Source organism: Oncorhynchus nerka, linkage group LG8 (genome assembly GCF_034236695.1).
Source record: "Oncorhynchus nerka isolate Pitt River linkage group LG8, Oner_Uvic_2.0, whole genome shotgun sequence".
Taxonomy (NCBI): Eukaryota; Metazoa; Chordata; class Actinopteri; order Salmoniformes; family Salmonidae; genus Oncorhynchus; species Oncorhynchus nerka.
Genome location: NC_088403.1, coordinates 17326745 through 17347289, shown reverse-complemented (window position 1 = coordinate 17347289; position 20545 = coordinate 17326745). Strand labels below are relative to the sequence as shown.

The window sequence follows — 20545 nt, the reverse complement described above, 5'->3', positions numbered from 1 at the left end:
GTCGACCATGTGATTGTTGTGTTGACCATGTAACTGTTATGTTGACCATGTGATTGTTATGTTGACCATGTGATTGTTGTGTCGACCATGTAATTGTTATGTTGACCATGTAACCTGTTATGTTGACCATGTAACTGTTGTGTTGACCATATGATTGTTATGTTGATAAAACATGTAATTGTTATGTTGTACCATGTGATTGTTATGTTGACCATGTATGTTATGTTGACCATGTAATTGTTATGTTGACCATGTAACTGTTATGTTGACCATGTGACTGTTGTGTCGACCATGTGATTGTTATGTTGACCATGTGATTGTTATGTTGACCATGTGATTGTTATGTTGACCATGCTATTATTGTGTCGACCATGTGATTGTTAAACCTACCATGTGATTGTTATGTCTGCTGGGTAGGGGTGAATTTCAGGGTAGGAAATGGGTTATGGTGGAACCTGAGGTAATGACAAGATGGGTGACACTATTCTGTGTGGTTTACCTTCTCTCCTTTGACTCCTTGGACCCCTTTTACTCCCTGGGGTCCAGTCGCACCGATGGGACCAATGTCACCCTGAGTAACACAACACAGACAGTCACACACACACAGGCCAGTCAATAAACACAACACAGACAGTCACAGACACACAGGCCAATCAATAAACACAACACAGACAGTCACAGACACACAGGCCAATCAATAAACACAACACAGACAGTCACAGACACACAGGCCAATCAATAAACACAACACAGACAGTCACAGACACACAGGCCAATCAATAAACACAACACAGACAGTCACACACACACAGGCCAATCAATAAAGACAATTGGTCCAGACAGTCACAGACACACAGGCCAATCAATAAAGCACCATCCCAGACAGGTCAGCACCACACAGACAATTGGTCCAGCACCAATCAGACAATTGGTCCAGCACCATCATCAGACAATTGGTCCAGCACCATCCTCAGACAATTGGTCCAATCAATAAACATTACAACCACTTCCAGAACAACAATCAAAAGGGGGCCTTTGACATGTTGTTTTAACAAAGAAAGATCTGAAGAGCCCCTCCTTAAACTCTAACTTTTAACAATAGATCTTGACAATTGAGCACATCTAGAGAATTGGTCCATAGCTATCTCTGTGGTCCAGCATCATCCTAATCCAGAGTCCCCAGTGGCCAGCAATCCTCAGAAATGTAATTGTGTTGTTTGTTGACAGGCAGGCCTGGGGATTTGGTCCTTGTTGTGAGAGAATACTCCCACCACCAATTAACAGCACTTTAACTGTTAGGATACGATGGCTTAGAGTTTGTTGTAATGCAGATGTGTGGTTAGGGGCACCTTAGGGTTTGCAGGTTTTACCTAAAGTTAAAAATACTTAAACAATAATAAGCCACTTACCCTGGTACCCTTCTTTCCTGTGGGACCAAGGATCTGTTGTGAAAACGAAAAATGCTAAGCATAATTTATTTGTTATGGGTTACAGTGTTAATATGAAATAAAAATACTAATGTATAAAACATGTAGCTAGGTAAATGCATTATTATTCATACTTTTAACATTACCCTTTGGCTGGGTCATTCAGAACTCCTCTCTTCCACATTTGTTACATTAGACCAAAAATGGATTATATAAAATAAAATCCTCAGCAATCTCACACAATTAGATTTTTTTGCAAATGTATAAAATAATATATAACAAATACACTTATTTACATAGGTATTCAGACCTCAAATGATCACCTCAGATGTTTCTACAACTTGATTGGAGTCACTCACATTTAACACTGAACACTTTGGAAAGGCACTCACACTCACACTCAAGGTCACACAGTTGACAGTGTATGTCAGAGCAAAACTAACCACTCAAAGAAATTGTCCATGAATCTCACCTCATCACCCTTCTGGGGAAGGGTACCAAGAAATGCCTGCAGCATTGAAGGTCCCTGAAGAACACAGAGGACAATCATTCTATTCATTAAGTCCTGGAACAATAGAATCATAACAAACTTACCTGAACTTATTATACAGAAAATAAATATATCTTGCTAAATAAGGTCATCAAATCTCATAACTAGGGCCCTGTGTTTTGGTTAATCATGTCACATGACCTGGATTTGAACTTTTATTTAAAGCTTTTTCACGAAACTGTCCCCTTTTCTTTTTATGTCAATTGGTCCAGCACCATTCAACTCTTTGGCCTGAATGCCAAGCGTCACGTCTGGAGGAAACCTGACACCATCCCTACGGTAAAGCATGGTGGTGGCAGCATCATGCTGTGGGGATGTTTTTCAGCGGCAGGGAATGGGAGACTAGTCATGGTTGAGGCAAAGATGAACGGAGCGAAGTACAGAGAGATCCTTGATGAAAACCTACTCCAGAGGACTCAGGACCTCAGACAGTGGCAAAGGTTCACCATCCAACAGGACAATGAACCTAAGCACACAGCCAAGACAGCGCAGGAGTGGCTTTGGGACAAGTCTCTGAATGTCCTTGACTGGCCCAGCCAGAGCCCGGACTTGAACCCAATCAAACATCTCTGGAGAGACCTGAAAATAGCTGTGCAGCAACACTCCCCATCCAACCTGTGGAGAAGAATGGGAGAAACTCCCCAAATACAGGTGTGCTAAGCTTGTAACGTCATAGCCAAGAAGACTCAATGCTGTAATTACTGCCAAAGGTGCGTCAACAAAGTACTTAGTAAATGTAAATGTTATATATATATATATATATATATATATATATATATTTAATTAGCTTTGTCATTATGAGGTATTGTGTGTAGATTGATGAAGGAAAAAAAGGATAAGGATAAGGCTGTAACCTAACAAAATGTGGAAAAAGTAAAGGAGTCTGAATACTTTCCGAAGGCACTGTATAATGGAACTCAGAAGGCACTCTATAATGGAACTCAGAAGGCACTGCATAATGGAACTCAGAAGGCACTGCTTAATGGAACTCAGAAGGCACTGTATAATGGAACTCAGAAGGCACTGCATAATGGAACTCAGAAGGCACTGCATAATGGAACTCAGAAGGCACTGCATAATGGAACTCAGAAGGCACTGCATAATGGAACTCAGAAGGCACTCTATAATGGAACTCAGAAGGCACTGTATAATGGAACTCAGAAGGCACTGTATAATGGAACTCAGAAGGCACTGCATAATGGAACTCAGAAGGCACTGCATAATGGAACTCAGAAGGCACTGCATAATGGAACTCAGAAGGCACTGCATAATGGAACTCAGAAGGCACTGCATAATGGAACTCAGAAGGCACTGCATAATGGAACTCAGAAGGCACTGCATAATGGAACTAAAGGCACTGGAACTCAGAAGGCACTGCACTCAGAAGGCACTGCATAATGGAACTCAGAAGGCACTGCATAATGGAACTCAGAAGGCACTGCTAATGGAACTCAGAAGGCACTGCATAATGGAACTCATAATGGAACTCAGAAGGCACTGCATAATGGAACTCAGAAGGCACTGCATAATGGAACTCAGAAGGCACTGCATAATGGAACTCAGAAGGCACTGCATAATGGAACTCAGAAGGCACTGCATAATGGAACTCAGAAGGCACTGCATAATGGAACTCAGAAGGCACTGCATAATGGAACTCAGAAGGCACTCTATAATGGAACTCAGAAGGCACTGTATAATGGAACTCAGAAGGCACTGCATAATGGAACTCAGAAGGCACTCTATAATGGAACTCAGAAGGCACTGCATAATGGAACTCAGAAGGCACTGCATAATGGAACTCAGATAATGGAACTCAGAAGGCACTGGAACTCATAATGGAACTCAGAAGGCACTGCATAATGTAACTCAGAAGGCACTGCATAATGTAACTCAGAAGGCACTGTATAATGGAACTCAGAAGGCACTGCATAATGGAACTCAGAAGGCACTGCATAATGGAAATCAGAAGGCACTGCATAATGTAACTCAGAAGGCACTGCATAATGTAACTCAGAAGGCACTGCATAATGTAACTCAGAAGGCACTGTATAATGGAACTCAGAAGGTTATAATTTGAGATAAATTTGAGATAATGATGATGATTTGAGATAAACCTCCTGTATTCATTATGCACATTGCAATTAGGTTGAATTAAAGCTCAGTGATGCAAGACCTTCTCAGATAGACCATTAGTCCTGACACACCCATAGCCGTGGGAGGTAGGGGTGCTAAGGGTTCTGCAGCACCCCCTGAAAAATCAGAATAAAAAAAACATTAATAATAATAATAAAAGTAGTGCACTGGGCCTTTACTAGTCGTCTATTAGCGGGCCGATGTAGCCCATGGCTGGACAGGTTGGAGGAGGATGGCTGCCCACTTCAATCTAATCAGCTGGGTTAATTTCCCTAAGGTAGACACACTCCTTCACACAGATAATATGTGGAGGGGGAGGGCAGTGATGAGGGAAGGGGAAGTGGGTTCACCTAACTAGTTGCAAACTTTCTCAATGAAAAGTTACAACACAAGCGAGTTGAAGGATAAAGAGAGCAAATTTGTAATCAGAGGATTTGTGAAGGGAGGGTAAGCCATAAAAGCCCTACAGACTGTAAGTCAGGAGACTCGAGGCTGTCTTCAATAGGCACCAAATGGAATACAAACTGAAACGGAGAGGGACTACCCGGACTTGTCCAGTAAGAAACACTCATTTTTGTTTTGTGTTTCTGCATGCCCAAATGAACACAGCCCAGGTTTGGTAGTGTGGTAATGATTGATTCTGTAATGGCTGGTTATACTCACTGTCACTCCCTGTGTTCCCATAGGCCCCACCTCTCCTCGATCGCCCTGTAGGAGACATAACCATAACATTATCACCATGATCATAATCTGATGAGCTACTCACACACCTGACTGTAGAGTAAAAACATACTATCTATCGTAGCAGGAGATGTGATAACTGTTATAAGGTGGGGACTTGCACTTCATTGGCTTGTGCTCGGACTGGCGTACACGCACGCACGCGCACACGCACACGCACACGCACACACACACACACACACACACACACACACACACACACACACACTAATGGATCTGATCACATTCTAAGCCATACACAGCCCAGCGATTGACCTGGAGCTGAAATAAATAGATTTTCTCATTTAATCAGCTGATGAAACACCACTCTTATTAATTATTCAGAGAATATTTCAATATGAGGCGGCGTAATGAGCGGTAGAGCAAATCAGTGTGGATTTAACTGACCTTATCCCCTTGGATGCCTTTCACTCCCTTCTTCCCCTAAAGGAGGAGAGAAACAGTAGTGGAAAAAGTACTCAAACCTCATACTTGATTAAAAGTCAAGATACTTTAATAGAATGACTCAAGTAAAAGTGAAAGTCACCCAGTAAAATACTACTTGAGTAAAAGTATTTGGTTTTAAATATACTTAAGCATCAAAAGTAAATGTAATTGTTAAAATATACTTAAGTATCAAAAGTAAAAATACAAATAATGGAACATTCCTTATATTAATACTTATACTTATTTTTTAATTTACGAATAGCCAAGGTCACATTCCAACACTCAGACATCATTTAAAAACAAAGCATTTGTGTTTAGTGAGTCCGCCAGATCAGAGGCAGTAGGCAAATTGGATCATTTTCTGTCCTCCAAATCATTCAAAAAGTACCGAGTACTTTTGGGTGTCAGGGAAATGTATGGAGTAAAAAGTACATCATTTTCCTTAGGAATGTAGTGAAGTAAAAGTAAAAGTTGGCAAAAATATAAATACTAAAGTAAAGTACAGATACCCCCCAAAAACTACTTAAGTAGTACTTTAAAGTATTTTGATCTTAAGTACTTTACACCACTGGAGAGAAACCATCCAGCCGGAATCATTTAAATTACGAAAGTCCGTATATAAAGTACATGATAATGGTCTCCACTTTTGTATGTGTATTCAATATAAACAAATAAAAAGTTGATGCATACCCGTGGTCCGACAACCCCTTGTATCCCTTGAACACCAGCCTCTCCCTTAGAAAGGCAGAACAAAGATGATACTTCAATGGTGTGAATAACTAGGTCCATACTGCAGTCCAACGGGTTTGCAGAGTTCCTATGTTGTTTGAGCTTCAAATCAAAGTGTTAACATAAATGAAGTACCTTTAGTCCCTCAGGTCCTGATAGGCCTATATTTCCCTGCAAGACAAAGTTAAACCAATGATTAGCTAATACGTGACTAACAAACTACACAATTCAGGTGAAGCGATACACACACTTCATGTTGATGAGTCCATGTATGAACTGTTTGTACCTTCTCCCCTGGCTCTCCACGAGGCCCCTGGACACCGGGAACTCCGATCCCCTCCTCTCCCTGGGAAGAACAGCACAAATCACCAATCAGAATCCTATCATAACCGTAATCAGATCAACATGCAGTATGATACCCACATAAACCAATAGTATTCAAATATGATATTCCCTGTGGCTTCATTCAAATATACAGAGGAAACCACAAGATAATGTCCCTTCAGGTATACTGTAACTTCTTGATGAAGGACACTCTTACCTTATATCCCATTTGACCTGGGAAGCCTGGAACACCATCAATTCCAATGGGACCAGGTAACCCTGCTTGGCCCTGGTTTGAGACAGACAACAAGAAAAGGAAGAAAGATTGAACAACACATGAACCAAAAGCCAATACTTAGAAATAGCAATGTGGTATTATAGTTTAATTAACACAAACTGAGCATAATCAATCATCATAATTTGGTGGGTGCTTATATTTGTCCTATTTCAGAAAGTTTTTTTTTTGCTTATCACATTTCTCCCTGAGACACCATCAGAGAGTTGTTTCACGGCCAGTGTCTGAAATTATCAATGGCAACCCTGAAGCAATTAGGGTTAAGTGCCTTGCTCAAGATCACATTGGCAGGTTTTTCACCTTGTCGGCTTTGGAATTCAAAGTAGCGACCTTTCAGTTACTGGCCCAACACTCTAATCGCTAGGCTGCTCGCTGCATAGCAGAAACTAAACACTTACATCTTTACCATGATCTCCTTTGTCTCCTTTGGCCCCTGCTTTCCCACGCAAACCCTTTCAAAACATCACAAAACACTAATGTTATTTAATTAATAACATACCAGCAAGGAAAAGAGGTTACATTTGCGTTCATCAAGTTATTGGGCAATATTAAACATAGATATAGCATGAATGACTTGTATTCATTTATTTTGTATTTATCCAGGTGAGTCCTGTCGTGACAGGAAGCTCTTTTTCAAAGTAGCCCTGGCAAAGGCAATACATGACCCAATACTAGTTTTGAAAAATAAACACCCATTTCTAGAATCGTCAGCAGTTCTGCAATCCTGGCAGCATTGTTCTATTCATATCAAAACCGTGCCAGTTTTTCATCATAATTTAGATGAATTCCATTGACTTAGCAAGCTCCATCTTCCCTTGACCCAAAGCAGTAACTATACTGTTGAAGAAAATAAAGGAGAAAGGAACCACCCACTCACTTTAGCACCTGCCTCCCCATGTTCCCCCTGCAAGGGAAGTATGGAACATAAACACATCAAATCAATCAATGTTGTGAAACCCATATCATTTAAGATTGTTAAGTGACCGGCCACAGAAGGTCAATGTGAAAGACATTTTATCATATGAACTGGTTACAACGGAGTCCCTCAGGGATGTATTTTATCGCCAATATTATTTCCATTGTGTGCTGACAACATGATACTTGTAGTATGTATTTTGGAATGACACATCAACACACATAACATACAGAAAACTCAAAATGGGTTCACAGTCTTGTTGAACGATTATTATTATGCGATATAATAATAATAATAGATCTACCCGCACTATCTGTCTGTCTTACCTTAACAGATATCCCTGAGGACCCAGGTGAACCTGACTGTCCAGGCAGGCCTGAGGGTCCAGAGACCCCTGGTACACCCGGAGCCCCTCGGGGTCCCTTTTATCAGAGCAGGATAGGACATTAAACAACAACCATATAATTTGTATTCCTTAATCAGAGGAAGCATGTAGTATCAATTATTTATGATGTTGAACGAACAAAACAAGTTATTTCAGGTAATACAATTTCCAAACCCTTTATGAAACATGTATATCCCTTTATAAGGCCTTTATAAAACCAAGTTGTTTTAGGATCTGTGTTGTGAATACTCACTGATGATCCAGGCTCTCCCTTTCGTCCAGGAGCATAATGGCCGTCTCCTATGCCCCCTATAACATACCCAGGCTCCCCCTGGCAGAGAGAGGTCAAAGGTCACATAATATCACCTTGTGGTGAACTCGTAGTATGATTATCTAAAACTTGAAGATGAAAAGAGGGCGACAAAGGGATTGGCATGAAGGCAGGAAGGTCTATAGGTAGAGTTCAAACTTAATGCTTTAATCACTTGACCCTATTGGTTAGCATTACATTTTATATTGCACAGATAATCCTAACATTTCTTAGAACATCTACTTGCTTCTAGACTCATGTTGTTCGGTTGGACTTACCCTCTCTCCTCTCTGGCCTTTTGGACCAGTGATACCAGGAGGCCCCTGTGATTACAGAAAATAACATTAAAACTGATACATGACAGCGTTCACAATGACACACTAGATCACCTGACAGGAAATCATAAAAGGATGAGTGTAATGACATGATTAGGCAGCCACCTGAAGGGTGATAAAGTTTTGAATAAAGATGGCTGAATGAATACACACTTGTTCATTGCTCACCAAAGCTAGCTAGTTTAATATTGCATGGTGTCAGAAATAACCGTTAGTTTCACCGTTATGGAACCAATTCAACCCCCACAAACTTTGAGCCTTGAGGGAAACATCTCAGAAAACTGGAGACGACGGATTCAACAGTTTAAGCTAGGAAATAAAACTGAGAAACTTAATTTCATGTGCCCACAGGTGTCAACATAATCATAGTATTATGGAAAACTGTCACTCAAAGTGCATGGCATCTGTGATTAGTAACGACATGTTTTTATTATGAAGGATTAAACGTGGAAAGAGTTGAAGAGAACAAGTTGAAAACAGAACACAGGCATTAATGGCCTTATGAATGATTCTGAAAAACAAGACCTAGGGTCTGCATCCTAAAAAGCACCCTATTCCCTATATACTGCAGTGCACTAGTGTTGACCAGAGCCCTATAGGTCCTGGTCAAAAGTAGTGCACCAACTTGGGAATAGAGTTTGAGCTTATGGGTACACTACTAGACACTAATAAACATCGCCTCCATAAGCACATTGAACATACCAGATCACCTGGAACACCTTCTAAACCCTGAAACAGAGAGAAAACTGGCATTAGAAACATTTCATTTACATAAGTGGCATAAATTCAAATGTAGTTAATAAGCTGTGAGCAAAACTGTCATTTCAACCAGTTTTGCACAATGGAAAGCTTAAGCTTAATTCCTAGAACAACTTTAATTTGTGGTGACAGGCACACAGAAGCACCTTAAAAAATGTAAATCACACACACACACACACAGTAACGGTGCATAACAGTCCAATACATTGTTAAAACAGGACAAGTTTTACATCATCCCGATACACTGACTGTACGAAACATTAAGAACACCTGCTCTTTCCATGACATAGACTAACCAAGTGAATCCAGGTTAAATCTATGATCCCTTATTGATGTCACTTGTTAAATCCACTTCAAATCAGTGTAGATTAAGGGGAGGAGGCAGGTTAAAGAACAATTTTAAGCCTTGAGACAATTGAGACATGGATTGTGTGTGTGTGCAATTCAGAGGGTGAATGGGCAAGACAAAAGATTTCAGTGCCTTTGAACAGGGTGTGGTAGTAGGTGCCAGGCGCACCGGTTTGAATATGTCAAGAACTGCAACGCTGCTGGGTTTTTCATGCTCAACAGTTTCCCGTGTGTATCAAGAATGGACCACCACACAAAGGACTTCCAGCCATCTTGAGACAACTGTGAGAAGCATTGGAGTCAGCATGGGCAAGCATCCCTGTGGAACACTTTGGACAGCTTGTCGAGTCCATTCCCTGACAAATTGAGGCTGTTCTGATGGCAAAAGGGGATGCAACTCAATATTAGGAAGGTGTTCCTAATGTTTTGTACACTCAGAGTACAATAAGACTGTTTCTTTCTTTGTTAGATTTACCCGTTGTCCGGCTGAACCTGGGGGTCCGGTTCGTCCTGGTCGTCCTGGCAACCCGGGGACACCATCTGTTCCAGGAAGTCCCTGTCCAATGAAAAAAATACAGTCAGTGACAAAAAATACACAACATAGATTTGTTTTCCCTTTTTCTTTGCTGTTTGGCTTCTGTGTCTGTTTTGATACCACTATTATTGTTCTACTACACACCTCCACGCCATATGTCACTGAGAAAAACAACACAAATATTGATCACACAAAAACACATTACACAACCAAGAAGAAAGATTGAAAAAGGAGTACTGACCCAAATATAACATTTGATCTCTGTTTCTATGTGAAGTCCAGTATCAATGAACACTGAGGACACTGAGATCAATAGGATCATTGTATTGTTGTTTGCTACGCCTGGCGCTAAGCTGAGTGGAGGTGGAAGGTGTGCTGTCCTGGGCCCGGTTTCCCGAAAGCAATGGAATTTAGGCTTCCCATGTTTTAACGATGCATCTTCCCTACAACGTCCAACAGTTTAACATGCGTTACCCAAAACACCACGCAGAAAAAACACTCGCTAAGTGCGTCGTTGGAGCATGTGTCACTACTGATGTGGATGGAAAGAAAGGCAGCACTGCTCTCGGATCAGCTTTCTCCATTCAAATCTTACCTTAACATTATAATTATTCCACAATACTGACAATGGATCAGCTCCTAGAGCTATATTATCACCTAATGGCTGCTAATATTGAGGCAGCTTATTCTAATGCTTACCCTATAGTAATTACACTCAATCACAGATTCATTTGGCACATCATTGCACACGTTCTTACACATCATGAAATATATATACATTACAGACAGCGTAGCATACAAATATAACTCCATTAACTGAACATGACATTATGTTATAGCCTACATTATGTAGCCTATAATACAGTCATCTAGTGTTGAATTTTAAACATCTTTTTATCCTTCACTTCCCACTAGGCACAGACGTCTATTCAACATATTTTCATTTCATTGAAATGATGTGAAAACAACGTTGATTCAACCAGTGTGTGCCCAGTGGGTTGTTCAATTACAGACATTAGCAACTTTGTATTTCTAGTAAATTTCGTTCCTAAGTTATCGATGATCACAGAGAGAAATATAAACAGCTTGACTGTGTTTAGCAGAGATCTTCTGTGTACAAACAGCTTGACTGTGTTTAGCAGAGATCTTCTGTGTACAAACAGCTTGACTGTGTTTAGCAGAGATCTTCTGTGTACAAACAGCTTGACTGTGTTTAGCAGAGATCTTCTGTGTACAAACAGCTTGACTGTGTTTAGCAGAGATCTTCTGTGTACAAACAGCTTGACTGTGTTTAGCAGAGATCTTCTGTGTACAAACAGCTTGACTGTGTTTAGCAGAGATCTTCTGTGTATAAAATGGCTTTTTAAAACACAATTATAGGACCAAACAAAGACAGATTGTTGAATGCCTAACTGTCAGATGCTACAGAAGAATATATAGCAGCGATTCTGTCAACTTTCATCATCAATTCTGACACACGGCCACTCAAAGAAACAAACAATCAAACACACAGAAATGCACACAAACACACACAAACGCACACAAATGCACACAAATGCACACAAACGCACACAAACGCACACGGCTGGGAGCAGCACAGGACCTGTCACTGGGCAGTGATCTTCAAGCAGTGGGGGTTAAGTGCCTTGCTCAAGGGCACAGCACTCTACTGTATCAGTGGGGGTTAAGTGCCTTGCTCAAGGGCACAGCACTCTACTGTATCAGTGGGGGTTAAGTGCCTTGCTCAAGGGCACAGCACTCTACTGTATCAGTGGGGGTTAAGTGCCTTGCTCAAGGGCACAGCACTCTACTGTATCAGTGGGGGTTAAGTGCCTTGCTCAAGGGCACAGCACTCTACTGTATCAGTGGGGGTTAAGTGTCTTGCTCAAGGGCACAGCACTCTACTGTATCAGTGGGGGTTAAGTGCCTTGCTCAAGGGCACAGCACTCTACTGTATCAGTGGGGGTTAAGTGCCTTGCTCAAGGGCACAGGACTCTACTGTATCAGTGGGGGTTAAGTGCCTTTGCTCAAGGGCACAGCACTCTACTGTATCAGTGGGGGTTAAGTGCCTTGCTCAAGGGCACAGCACTCTACTGTATCAGTGGGGGTTAAGTGCCTTGCTCAAGGGCACAGGACTCTACTGTATCAGTGGGGGTTAAGTGCCTTGCTCAAGGGCACAGCACTCTACTGTATCAGTGGGGGTTAAGTGCCTTGCTCAAGGGCACAGGACTCTACTGTATCAGTGGGGGTTAAGTGCCTTGCTCAAGGGCACAGCACTCTACTGTATCAGTGGGGGTTAAGTGCCTTGCTCAAGGGCACAGCACTCTACTGTATCAGTGGGGGTTAAGTGCCTTGCTCAAGGGCACAGGACTCTACTGTATCAGTGGGGGTTAAGTGCCTTGCTCAAGGGCACAGCCTTGCTCAAGGGCACAGCACTCTACTGTATCAGTGGGGTTAAGTGCCTTGCTCAAGGGCACAGCACTCTACTGTATCAGTGGGGGTTAAGTGCCTTGCTCAAGGGCACAGGACTCTACTGTATCAGTGGGGTTAAGTGCCTTGCTCAAGGGCACAGCACTCTACTGTATCAGTGGGGGTTAAGTGCCTTGCTCAAGGGGGCACAGGGGCACTCTCTACTGTATCAGTGGGGTTAAGTGCCTTGCTCAAGGGCACAGGACTCTACTGTATCAGTGGGGGTTAAGTGCCTTGCTCAAGGGCACACCACTCTACTGTATCAGTGGGGGTTAAGTGCCTTGCTCAAGGGCACAGCACTCTACTGTATCAGTGGGGGTTAAGTGCCTTGCTCAAGGGCACAGGACTCTACTGTATCAGTGGGGGTTAAGTGCCTTGCTCAAGGGCACAGCACTCTACTGTATCAGTGGGGGTTAAGTGCCTTGCTCAAGGGCACAGGACTCTACTGTATCAGTGGGGGTTAAGTGCCTTGCTCAAGGGCACAGCACTCTACTGTATCAGTGGGGGTTAAGTGCCTTGCTCAAGGGCACAGCACTCTACTGTATCAGTGGGGGTTAAGTGCCTTGCTCAAGGGCACAGCACTCTACTGTATCAGTGGGGGTTAAGTGCCTTGCTCAAGGGCACAGCACTCTACTGTATCAGTGGGGGTTAAGTGCCTTGCTCAAGGGCACAGCACTCTACTGTATCAGTGGGGGTTAAGTGCCTTGCTCAAGGGCACAGCACTCTACTGTATCAGTGGGGGTTAAGTGCCTTGCTCAAGGGCACAGCACTCTACTGTATCAGTGTGTGTAGATGATAGCCTACATAGACAATGTATGATGAGAGAGTTATCACTTACTCTCTCTCCTTTCTCTCCTTTGGACTTGAGGCCAATTGACTCAAACATCGCAGTGTTTTGCTGGAGTCTCTGTAATCAAACAAATGTCATGGAATTATGGCAGATGAATGAATGACAATGAATGGCTGGATAAATTGATGAATGACTGAATGAATAGATGACTGAATGAATGGCTGGATGAATAGATGACTTAATTAAATTGTGGTGTAGAACATACCAGTCCACCATTACCAGTGCCATCTCCCTGTTAGTGACAGACAGAGAAAAAGAGAGGTAAACATAAAGTCCAAATATCTCATTCAATCACCAAGTTAGAAGTAACTAAATATAACTGGACTCACCTTTTCACCTTTCTGCCCCTTTGAAAGTGAATCAGAAAGGATAAAGAGATGAATCTATTAATCAAATAAAGGTCAGTCCATGTTTCCAAATGACAGTGGGTCAAAGGTCAGCTAAAGAAGGAGCCCAGTGGACAATGATGCCATTACAAGAACTGGTCGAAATGATGTCATTACAAGAACTGGTTGCTGGGAGGGAACCAACCATATATGTAGAATATATTTGATTTCTATGCTGACACAAATAATGAAATAGGCAATGATGATGATGGTGATGATGATGATAATAGTAATGTTGATGATAACAGTACTGATGATGATGACTAAGAGAAGGACGTACCTTGCACTGTAAGGAGCAGGGGCCCTGGGGTTTGGTCAGCTCATCAGGGTCATCAGTTGGAGTGTCCAGCTGGGCAGACTAATAAAAGTGGTCAAACACATTGATGTTGACCTAATTATATGACCTTGAATCAGAGGCTATAGGTCATTATTATTTAAATCCTCATTTCTACCTTGAGAACATTCTAATTCCAGCAGGAGGGCGAGAGCAGCCCACTCCAACACACAGCTGAGTTTCACATCTCTGTCATAATTAGCTGCTTGCCAGCATTCCACACTTCATACTTAACTAACTGTGATCCCAGCTAAGGAGACATATTGAGCAAACGTTATCAGCAAGCTAGAATGTTTTAAAACAAGCACGTTGTTCCAAAAAGTCCCGATGAAGTACCTTTCATTTCAAATGATATATTAGTTTCATTCAGACGTGTGTATTCTGTACCTCGTCGTGTTGTCTGAACTCGGAGAGCAGCGCCTCGCTGCAGATGTTGCTGATGAACTCTCTCTCTATGGAGGAGAAGTCATCAAAGTCCCTGGCGTAGAAGATGTTCTGGTAGCTGGCTGGATATGCTATCTTCTTCAGCTCGTCCATGTCTGCATTGGCCACCCCGATGGCCAGCACACTCACACCTGAGAGTGGAGTCAATATCAGAGAAGAATGTGAAAATACATGATATAATGTTATACAAAGCAATATTCAGCAATATGCAAAGTCAAAGGCTTCTGACAAGGACCAGTTACTGGATATCACTACATGTATCAAAGACAGGTGAGATATGCCTGTGTAGATTAATCTGTGTTAAAGAGATGTTTTCAGGAGCTTGCGTGTCAGTAGCAACGGCTCCTAATCAACAAGAACAAAATGGCTACAATCCTTAGATGTCCCAAGACATTGACCACGGTTTTGACTAGATGGTATACAGCTACGAACGGAAGTTACTTTTCGTAGCAGGTTAAGAGAATTAACGTAGCAGGTTAGGAGAATTAACGTAGCAGGTTAGGAGAATTAACGTAGAAGGTTAGGATAATTAGGTTAAGGTTAGGAAAAGGGTTAGGGTTAGATAAAATGCACTCCTAGCCTGCTTTGAAAAGTCACTTATGTCCGTAGCTGTTTACCATCTAGCCACAACCTTTGACCCCCAGCATGTAGAGTATGACCACTGATATCTTAACTGACCATAAGCCTGTGCGATCCTGGAGGGTTGCTCCACATCGTCCACGGCCCGGCCATCTGTCAGCAACACCAAGACATGAGGCACCTCCTGCCTCATCCCCAGAGACTCCTGGAACAGCTCCTTCAGAACGTAGCTCATCCCCTTCCCTATGGAACAACAATACATTCACTGGCAATATCACTATCAATATGTACACACACACCAGTGGAGGCTTCTCACAGGAAGAAAGAGAGGACCAACCCTACAAAATTTCATTTTTTTTTTAAATAGTGAAACATTTCTAGATAAAACATTTTTAGATAAAACTATACTAAATATATTCACGTCACCAAATAATTTATTAAAACACATTGTTTTGCAATGAAGATCTACAGTAGCCTCAACAGCACTCTGTAGGGTAGCACCACGGTGTAGCCGGAAGACAGCTAGCTTCTGTCCTCCTCTGCGTACATTGACTTCAATACAAAACCTAGGAGGTTCATGCTTCTCACCCCCTTCCATAGATTGACACAGGAATTATGACAACTTCCGGAGAATGTCCTCCAACCTATCAGAGCTCTTGCAGCATGAACTGACATGTTGTCCACCCAATCAAAGACTCAGAGAATGAATATAGTACTGAAAGCATAAGCTAGAGCTAGCTAGCACTGCAGTGCAGTGCATAAAATATGGTGAGTTAGTTGACTCAAAGAGAGAGACAGACAATAGCTGAACAGTTTTGAACAAATTAATCCAAAATTAAGGAGAAGTGAGAGAGCAAGAGAGAGTGAGAGAGAGAGAGCTAGCTATATTTCATAGTATATATTTGTTCACTTTCACTTAGATAGCATTGAATGCAACAAGCTAGTCAAACACCCGGCTCAAACAGAGAGGAAGGGATGGGGAGGTAGCTGACTATCGCTATCCAGAACTGGAACTCTTCCAAGTCAAGTTAAGCTTTTGGTTTTATAAATGTACTGCCACCGGGGCCCCCCAGTGCAACTTCTAAACTACTTGTTGCTGACTGTACACTGTACTGTATGATTGTAGCATGTTTACTGACGCATTAGTTCTAGTAGCTTTGTTGACTATGACGTGGCAAGTCTGTATGACTTGGAAATGTTTTTTTCACCTGGTCACAGATAGTCCACAAGTGAAGGGAAAAGGTAAGAGGAAGAGAGCACGTAGATAGATGTGAGAAGGAATTATATGTACAACGAGCAGTTTGTAGATCAGCTAGATGCAGGCAAGAGTGTGCAAGGCGGTATTGAATGTGTCACTGTCTGTCTGTGTGTCACTGTCTGTCACCTCAAATCTTTCTCTTGGCCTGTGTGCTCCTACGTTGTAAACTTTCATTCATAGGCTGGGTTGTAGCAGCCTCATGATGGGTACAGGGAAAATGTGACTATCATGTAGTAGCCTAAACCTATCGATGTTACATTGAGCTGGGTGAATGGAATATGAGTGACAGTCATCCAATATGCTGTAATAGAAATAAGGCCATGTTCATAAAAATATATATATATTTTTATTTTATTTTACTAGGCAAGTCAGTTAAGAACAAATTCATATTTTCAATGACAGCCTAGGAAGGACTAGCCCAGCCTAGTGGGTTAACTGCCTGTTCAGGGGCAGAACGACAGATTTGTACCTTGTCAGCTCGGGGGTTTGAACTTGCAACCTTCCGGTTACTAGTCCAACGCTCTAACCACTAGGCTACCCTGCCACCCCTAAATGATCATCCTCCCTCATCTTAAAAGGCACCGACCGCCACTGACACACACACACACAGACAGACACAGACTTGGTCGCAGGCACTTACGCAGGTACAATATAGAGAATCAATGTGTATTGAAAGCGAATAGGCATGGAAGGTGTGTCACAATTTCAAAATGCAAACACAACTGGAGACAGCTTGTCATTTTAGGAGACGGGCGTTTGACAGACAGTGCTACGGTAGCTAGCAAAAGAGGGTAAAAACGGTTGCTATCCAGCTGTACACAACATCAGCTGGCTAGCTAAATACCTTGGCTAACTGTGTGGCGATACCAGCACCGGACTACCGCATTTGGGCCCCCGGGGGCATCAACCTCCATAAAGCTATGAGAACATGCTGGAGTTTTAAAGACATTTCGACACTTTTTTGCCATGGGTCAGAGAGAAAAATGACTGTTTTATAGCTCATCTCATGCTATTGTTCACTTTTTGCCATGAGGTTAAGAGAACATTTAGCAGTTTAAAGCTCATTTCCTGCAATTCCACACATTTTGCTATCATATGTTATCTGGGGGCACCCGGCCTCCAGGGATACATGCCCTGTGTGTCTATTAGGTAATCCAGCCCTGGGGGAAACAGTTCACTATTTAACAGTTCATTAGTTATGCAAATACAAAGCTGTCTCCAAAAGGCAAGTTTACTTTTGGACGTTTGTGAGGTCTCCACTTTCAAAGCTTATAGACATATAAAAAAATTATATGCAGACAGAATGTCTGTATGTGTGTACGTGTGTGTGTATGTGTCCATGTGTGTGTGTGTGTGTACCGGTTTTGGTGTTGCCTCCTCCATAGTGTACTCCTCTCAGAGCCTTTAGGACAGAGTTCCTGTTCTTGTAATCATTCAGTTTGAACTCTATCCTTGGTTCATCACTGTAGTGCACAACTGCTATCTGAGGGGAGAGATGGGACAGTCAGTTGCAATTACCTACAGTACCAGTCAAAAGTTTGGACACACCTACCCATTCAAGTTTTTTTTTATTTAAATTGTTTAACTATTTTCTACTTTGTAGAATAATAGTGAAGACATCAAAACTATGAAATAACACATATGGAATCATGTAGTAACCAAAAAAGTGTTAAACAAATCCAAATATATTTTATATTTGAGATTTTTCAAAGCAGCCACCCTTTGCCTTGATGACAGCTTTGCACACTCTTGGAAATTTCTCAACCAGCTTCACGAGGAATGCTTTTACAACAGTCTTGAAGGAGTTCCCACATGTGCTGAGCACTTGTTGGCTGCTTTTCCTTCACTCTGAAGTCCAACTCATCCCAAACCATCTCAACTGGGTTGAGGTTGGGTGATTATGGAGGCCAAGTGATCTGATGCCGCACTCCATCACTCTCCTTCTTGGTCAAATAGCCCCTACACAGCCTGGAGGTGTGTTTTGGGTCATTTTCCTGTTATAAAACAAATGATAGTCCGACTAAGCGCAAACCAGATGGGATGGTGTATTGCTGCAGAATGCTGTGGTAGCCATGCTGGTTAAGTGTGCCTTGGATTCTAAATAAACCACTGACAGTGTCAACAGCATAGCACCATCACACCTCCACCTCCATGCTTCACGGTGGGAATCACATATCCGTTCACCTACTCTGCATCTCACAAAGACATGGCGGTTGGAAACCAAAATCTCAAATTTGGACTCATCAGACCAAAGGACAGATTTCCACCAGTCTAATGTCCAATGCTTGTGTTTCTAGGCCCAAGCAAGTCTCTTCTTATTTTTGGTGTCCTTTAGTAGTGGTTTCTTTGCAGCAATTCGACCATGAAGGCCTGATTCACACAGTCTCCTATGAACAGTTGATGTTGAGATGTGCCTGTTACTTAAACTCAGTGAAGCATTTCATTGGGCTGCAATCTGAGATCCAGTTAACTCTAATGAATTTATCCTCTGCAGCAGAGGTAACTCTTGGTATTCCTTTCCTGTGGCGGTCCTCATGAGAGCCAGTTTCATCATAGCGCTTGATGGTTTTGCGACTGGACTTGAAGAAACTTTCAAAGTTCTTGAAATTTTCCGTATTGACTGACCTTCATGTCTTAAAGTAATGATGGACTGTCATTTCTCTTTGCTTATTTGAGCTGTTCTTGCCATAATATGGATTGGTCTTTTTTACCAAATAGGGCTGTCTTCTGTATACCACCCCTACCTTGTCACAACACAACTGATTGGCTCAAACACTCTAAGAAGGAAAGAAATTCCACAAATGTACTTTTAACAAGGTGACTACCTCATGAAGCTGGTTGAGAGAATGCCAAGAGTGTACAAAGCTGTCATCAAGGCAAAACGTTACTACTTTGAAGAATCTCAAAAATGAAATATATTTTGTTTAACACTTGGTTGGTTACTACATGATTCCATATGTGTTATTTCATAGTTTGATGTCTTCACTATTATTACATCATATAGAAAATAGTAAAAATAAAGAAAAACCCTTGAAGGAGTAAGTGTGTCAAAACCTTTGACTGGTCCTGTACATTCAATAACAAGGTAATATTATCATAACATGTATCATTCCCCTTCATATTGCCTATATAGAAAATACAGTTTTAATGAAATACAGCAAGAGGCAATAACAGAATGCTGTTTCCACAGATACATTAGGGTACATACTTTGGGCGAACTGAAAAAGGAAGATGATTGCAAATGTCCTGTGCTTTTAGGTTTCAGATTTTAACATATTGAATCTAAACGTTGTCACAAAGTTTGCAACAACAATTCAGACCTTAGACCCTAAAAGAACAAGCCAAGGTGAGGGTGACCAGGACCTTAACCCCTAAAAGAACAAACCAAGGTGAGGGTGACCAGGACCTGAACCCCTAAAAGAACAAACCAAGGTGAGGGTGACCAGGACCTTAACCCCTAAAAGAACAAACCAAGGTGAGGGTGACCAGGACCTTAACCCCTAAAAGAACAAGCCAAGGTGAGGGTGACCAGGACCTTAACCCCTAAAAGAACAAGCCAAGGTGAGGGTGACCAGGACCTTAACCCCTAAAAGAACAAACGAAGGTGAGGGTGACCAGGACCGTAACCCCTAAAAGAACAAGCCAAGGTGAGAGTGACCAGGACCTTAACCCCTAAAAGAACAAACCAAGGTGAGGGTGACCAGGACCTTAACCCCTAAAAGAACAAGCCAAGGTGAGGGTGACCAGGACCGTAACCCCTAAAAGAACAAACCAAGGTGAGGGTGACCAGGACCTTAACCCCTAAAAGAACAAGCCAAGATAAGGGTGACCAGGACCAACTAGTTAGGAAGAAACCAGACTCTCTATGATGGAGCTCAGAAGTATACACAGTCCATACACTTCCGGTACAGTCAACCAGGTACACTTCAGGTACAGTCAACCAAGTACACTTCAGGTACAGTCAACCAGGTACACTTCAGGTACAGTCAACCAGGTACACTTCAGGTACAGT

At 42.1% G+C, this 20545-nt stretch overlaps 1 protein-coding gene across 1 annotated transcript in view; it reads right to left on the bottom strand.

The window, feature by feature from the left end:
• The window catches only part of col7a1l (collagen type VII alpha 1-like), a 133420-nt gene that overhangs the window by 51234 nt on the left and 61641 nt on the right, over nucleotides 1–20545 (bottom strand). The window contains exons 23-46 of the mRNA XM_065021458.1: nucleotides 17893–18016; nucleotides 15375–15518; nucleotides 14640–14827; nucleotides 14199–14276; nucleotides 13862–13879; nucleotides 13738–13764; nucleotides 13521–13589; nucleotides 10154–10234; nucleotides 9274–9300; nucleotides 8515–8559; nucleotides 8180–8257; nucleotides 7868–7963; nucleotides 7503–7529; nucleotides 7024–7077; nucleotides 6548–6619; nucleotides 6293–6352; nucleotides 6142–6177; nucleotides 5968–6012; nucleotides 5239–5274; nucleotides 4774–4818; nucleotides 1899–1935; nucleotides 1574–1607; nucleotides 1410–1443; nucleotides 500–571 (exon numbers count right to left, since the gene is read on the bottom strand). Coding sequence (XP_064877530.1) covers nucleotides 500–571; nucleotides 1410–1443; nucleotides 1574–1607; nucleotides 1899–1935; nucleotides 4774–4818; nucleotides 5239–5274; nucleotides 5968–6012; nucleotides 6142–6177; nucleotides 6293–6352; nucleotides 6548–6619; nucleotides 7024–7077; nucleotides 7503–7529; nucleotides 7868–7963; nucleotides 8180–8257; nucleotides 8515–8559; nucleotides 9274–9300; nucleotides 10154–10234; nucleotides 13521–13589; nucleotides 13738–13764; nucleotides 13862–13879; nucleotides 14199–14276; nucleotides 14640–14827; nucleotides 15375–15518; nucleotides 17893–18016 — 1527 coding nt within the window. The remainder of the gene's footprint in view (nucleotides 1–499; nucleotides 572–1409; nucleotides 1444–1573; nucleotides 1608–1898; nucleotides 1936–4773; nucleotides 4819–5238; nucleotides 5275–5967; nucleotides 6013–6141; nucleotides 6178–6292; nucleotides 6353–6547; nucleotides 6620–7023; nucleotides 7078–7502; nucleotides 7530–7867; nucleotides 7964–8179; nucleotides 8258–8514; nucleotides 8560–9273; nucleotides 9301–10153; nucleotides 10235–13520; nucleotides 13590–13737; nucleotides 13765–13861; nucleotides 13880–14198; nucleotides 14277–14639; nucleotides 14828–15374; nucleotides 15519–17892; nucleotides 18017–20545) is intronic.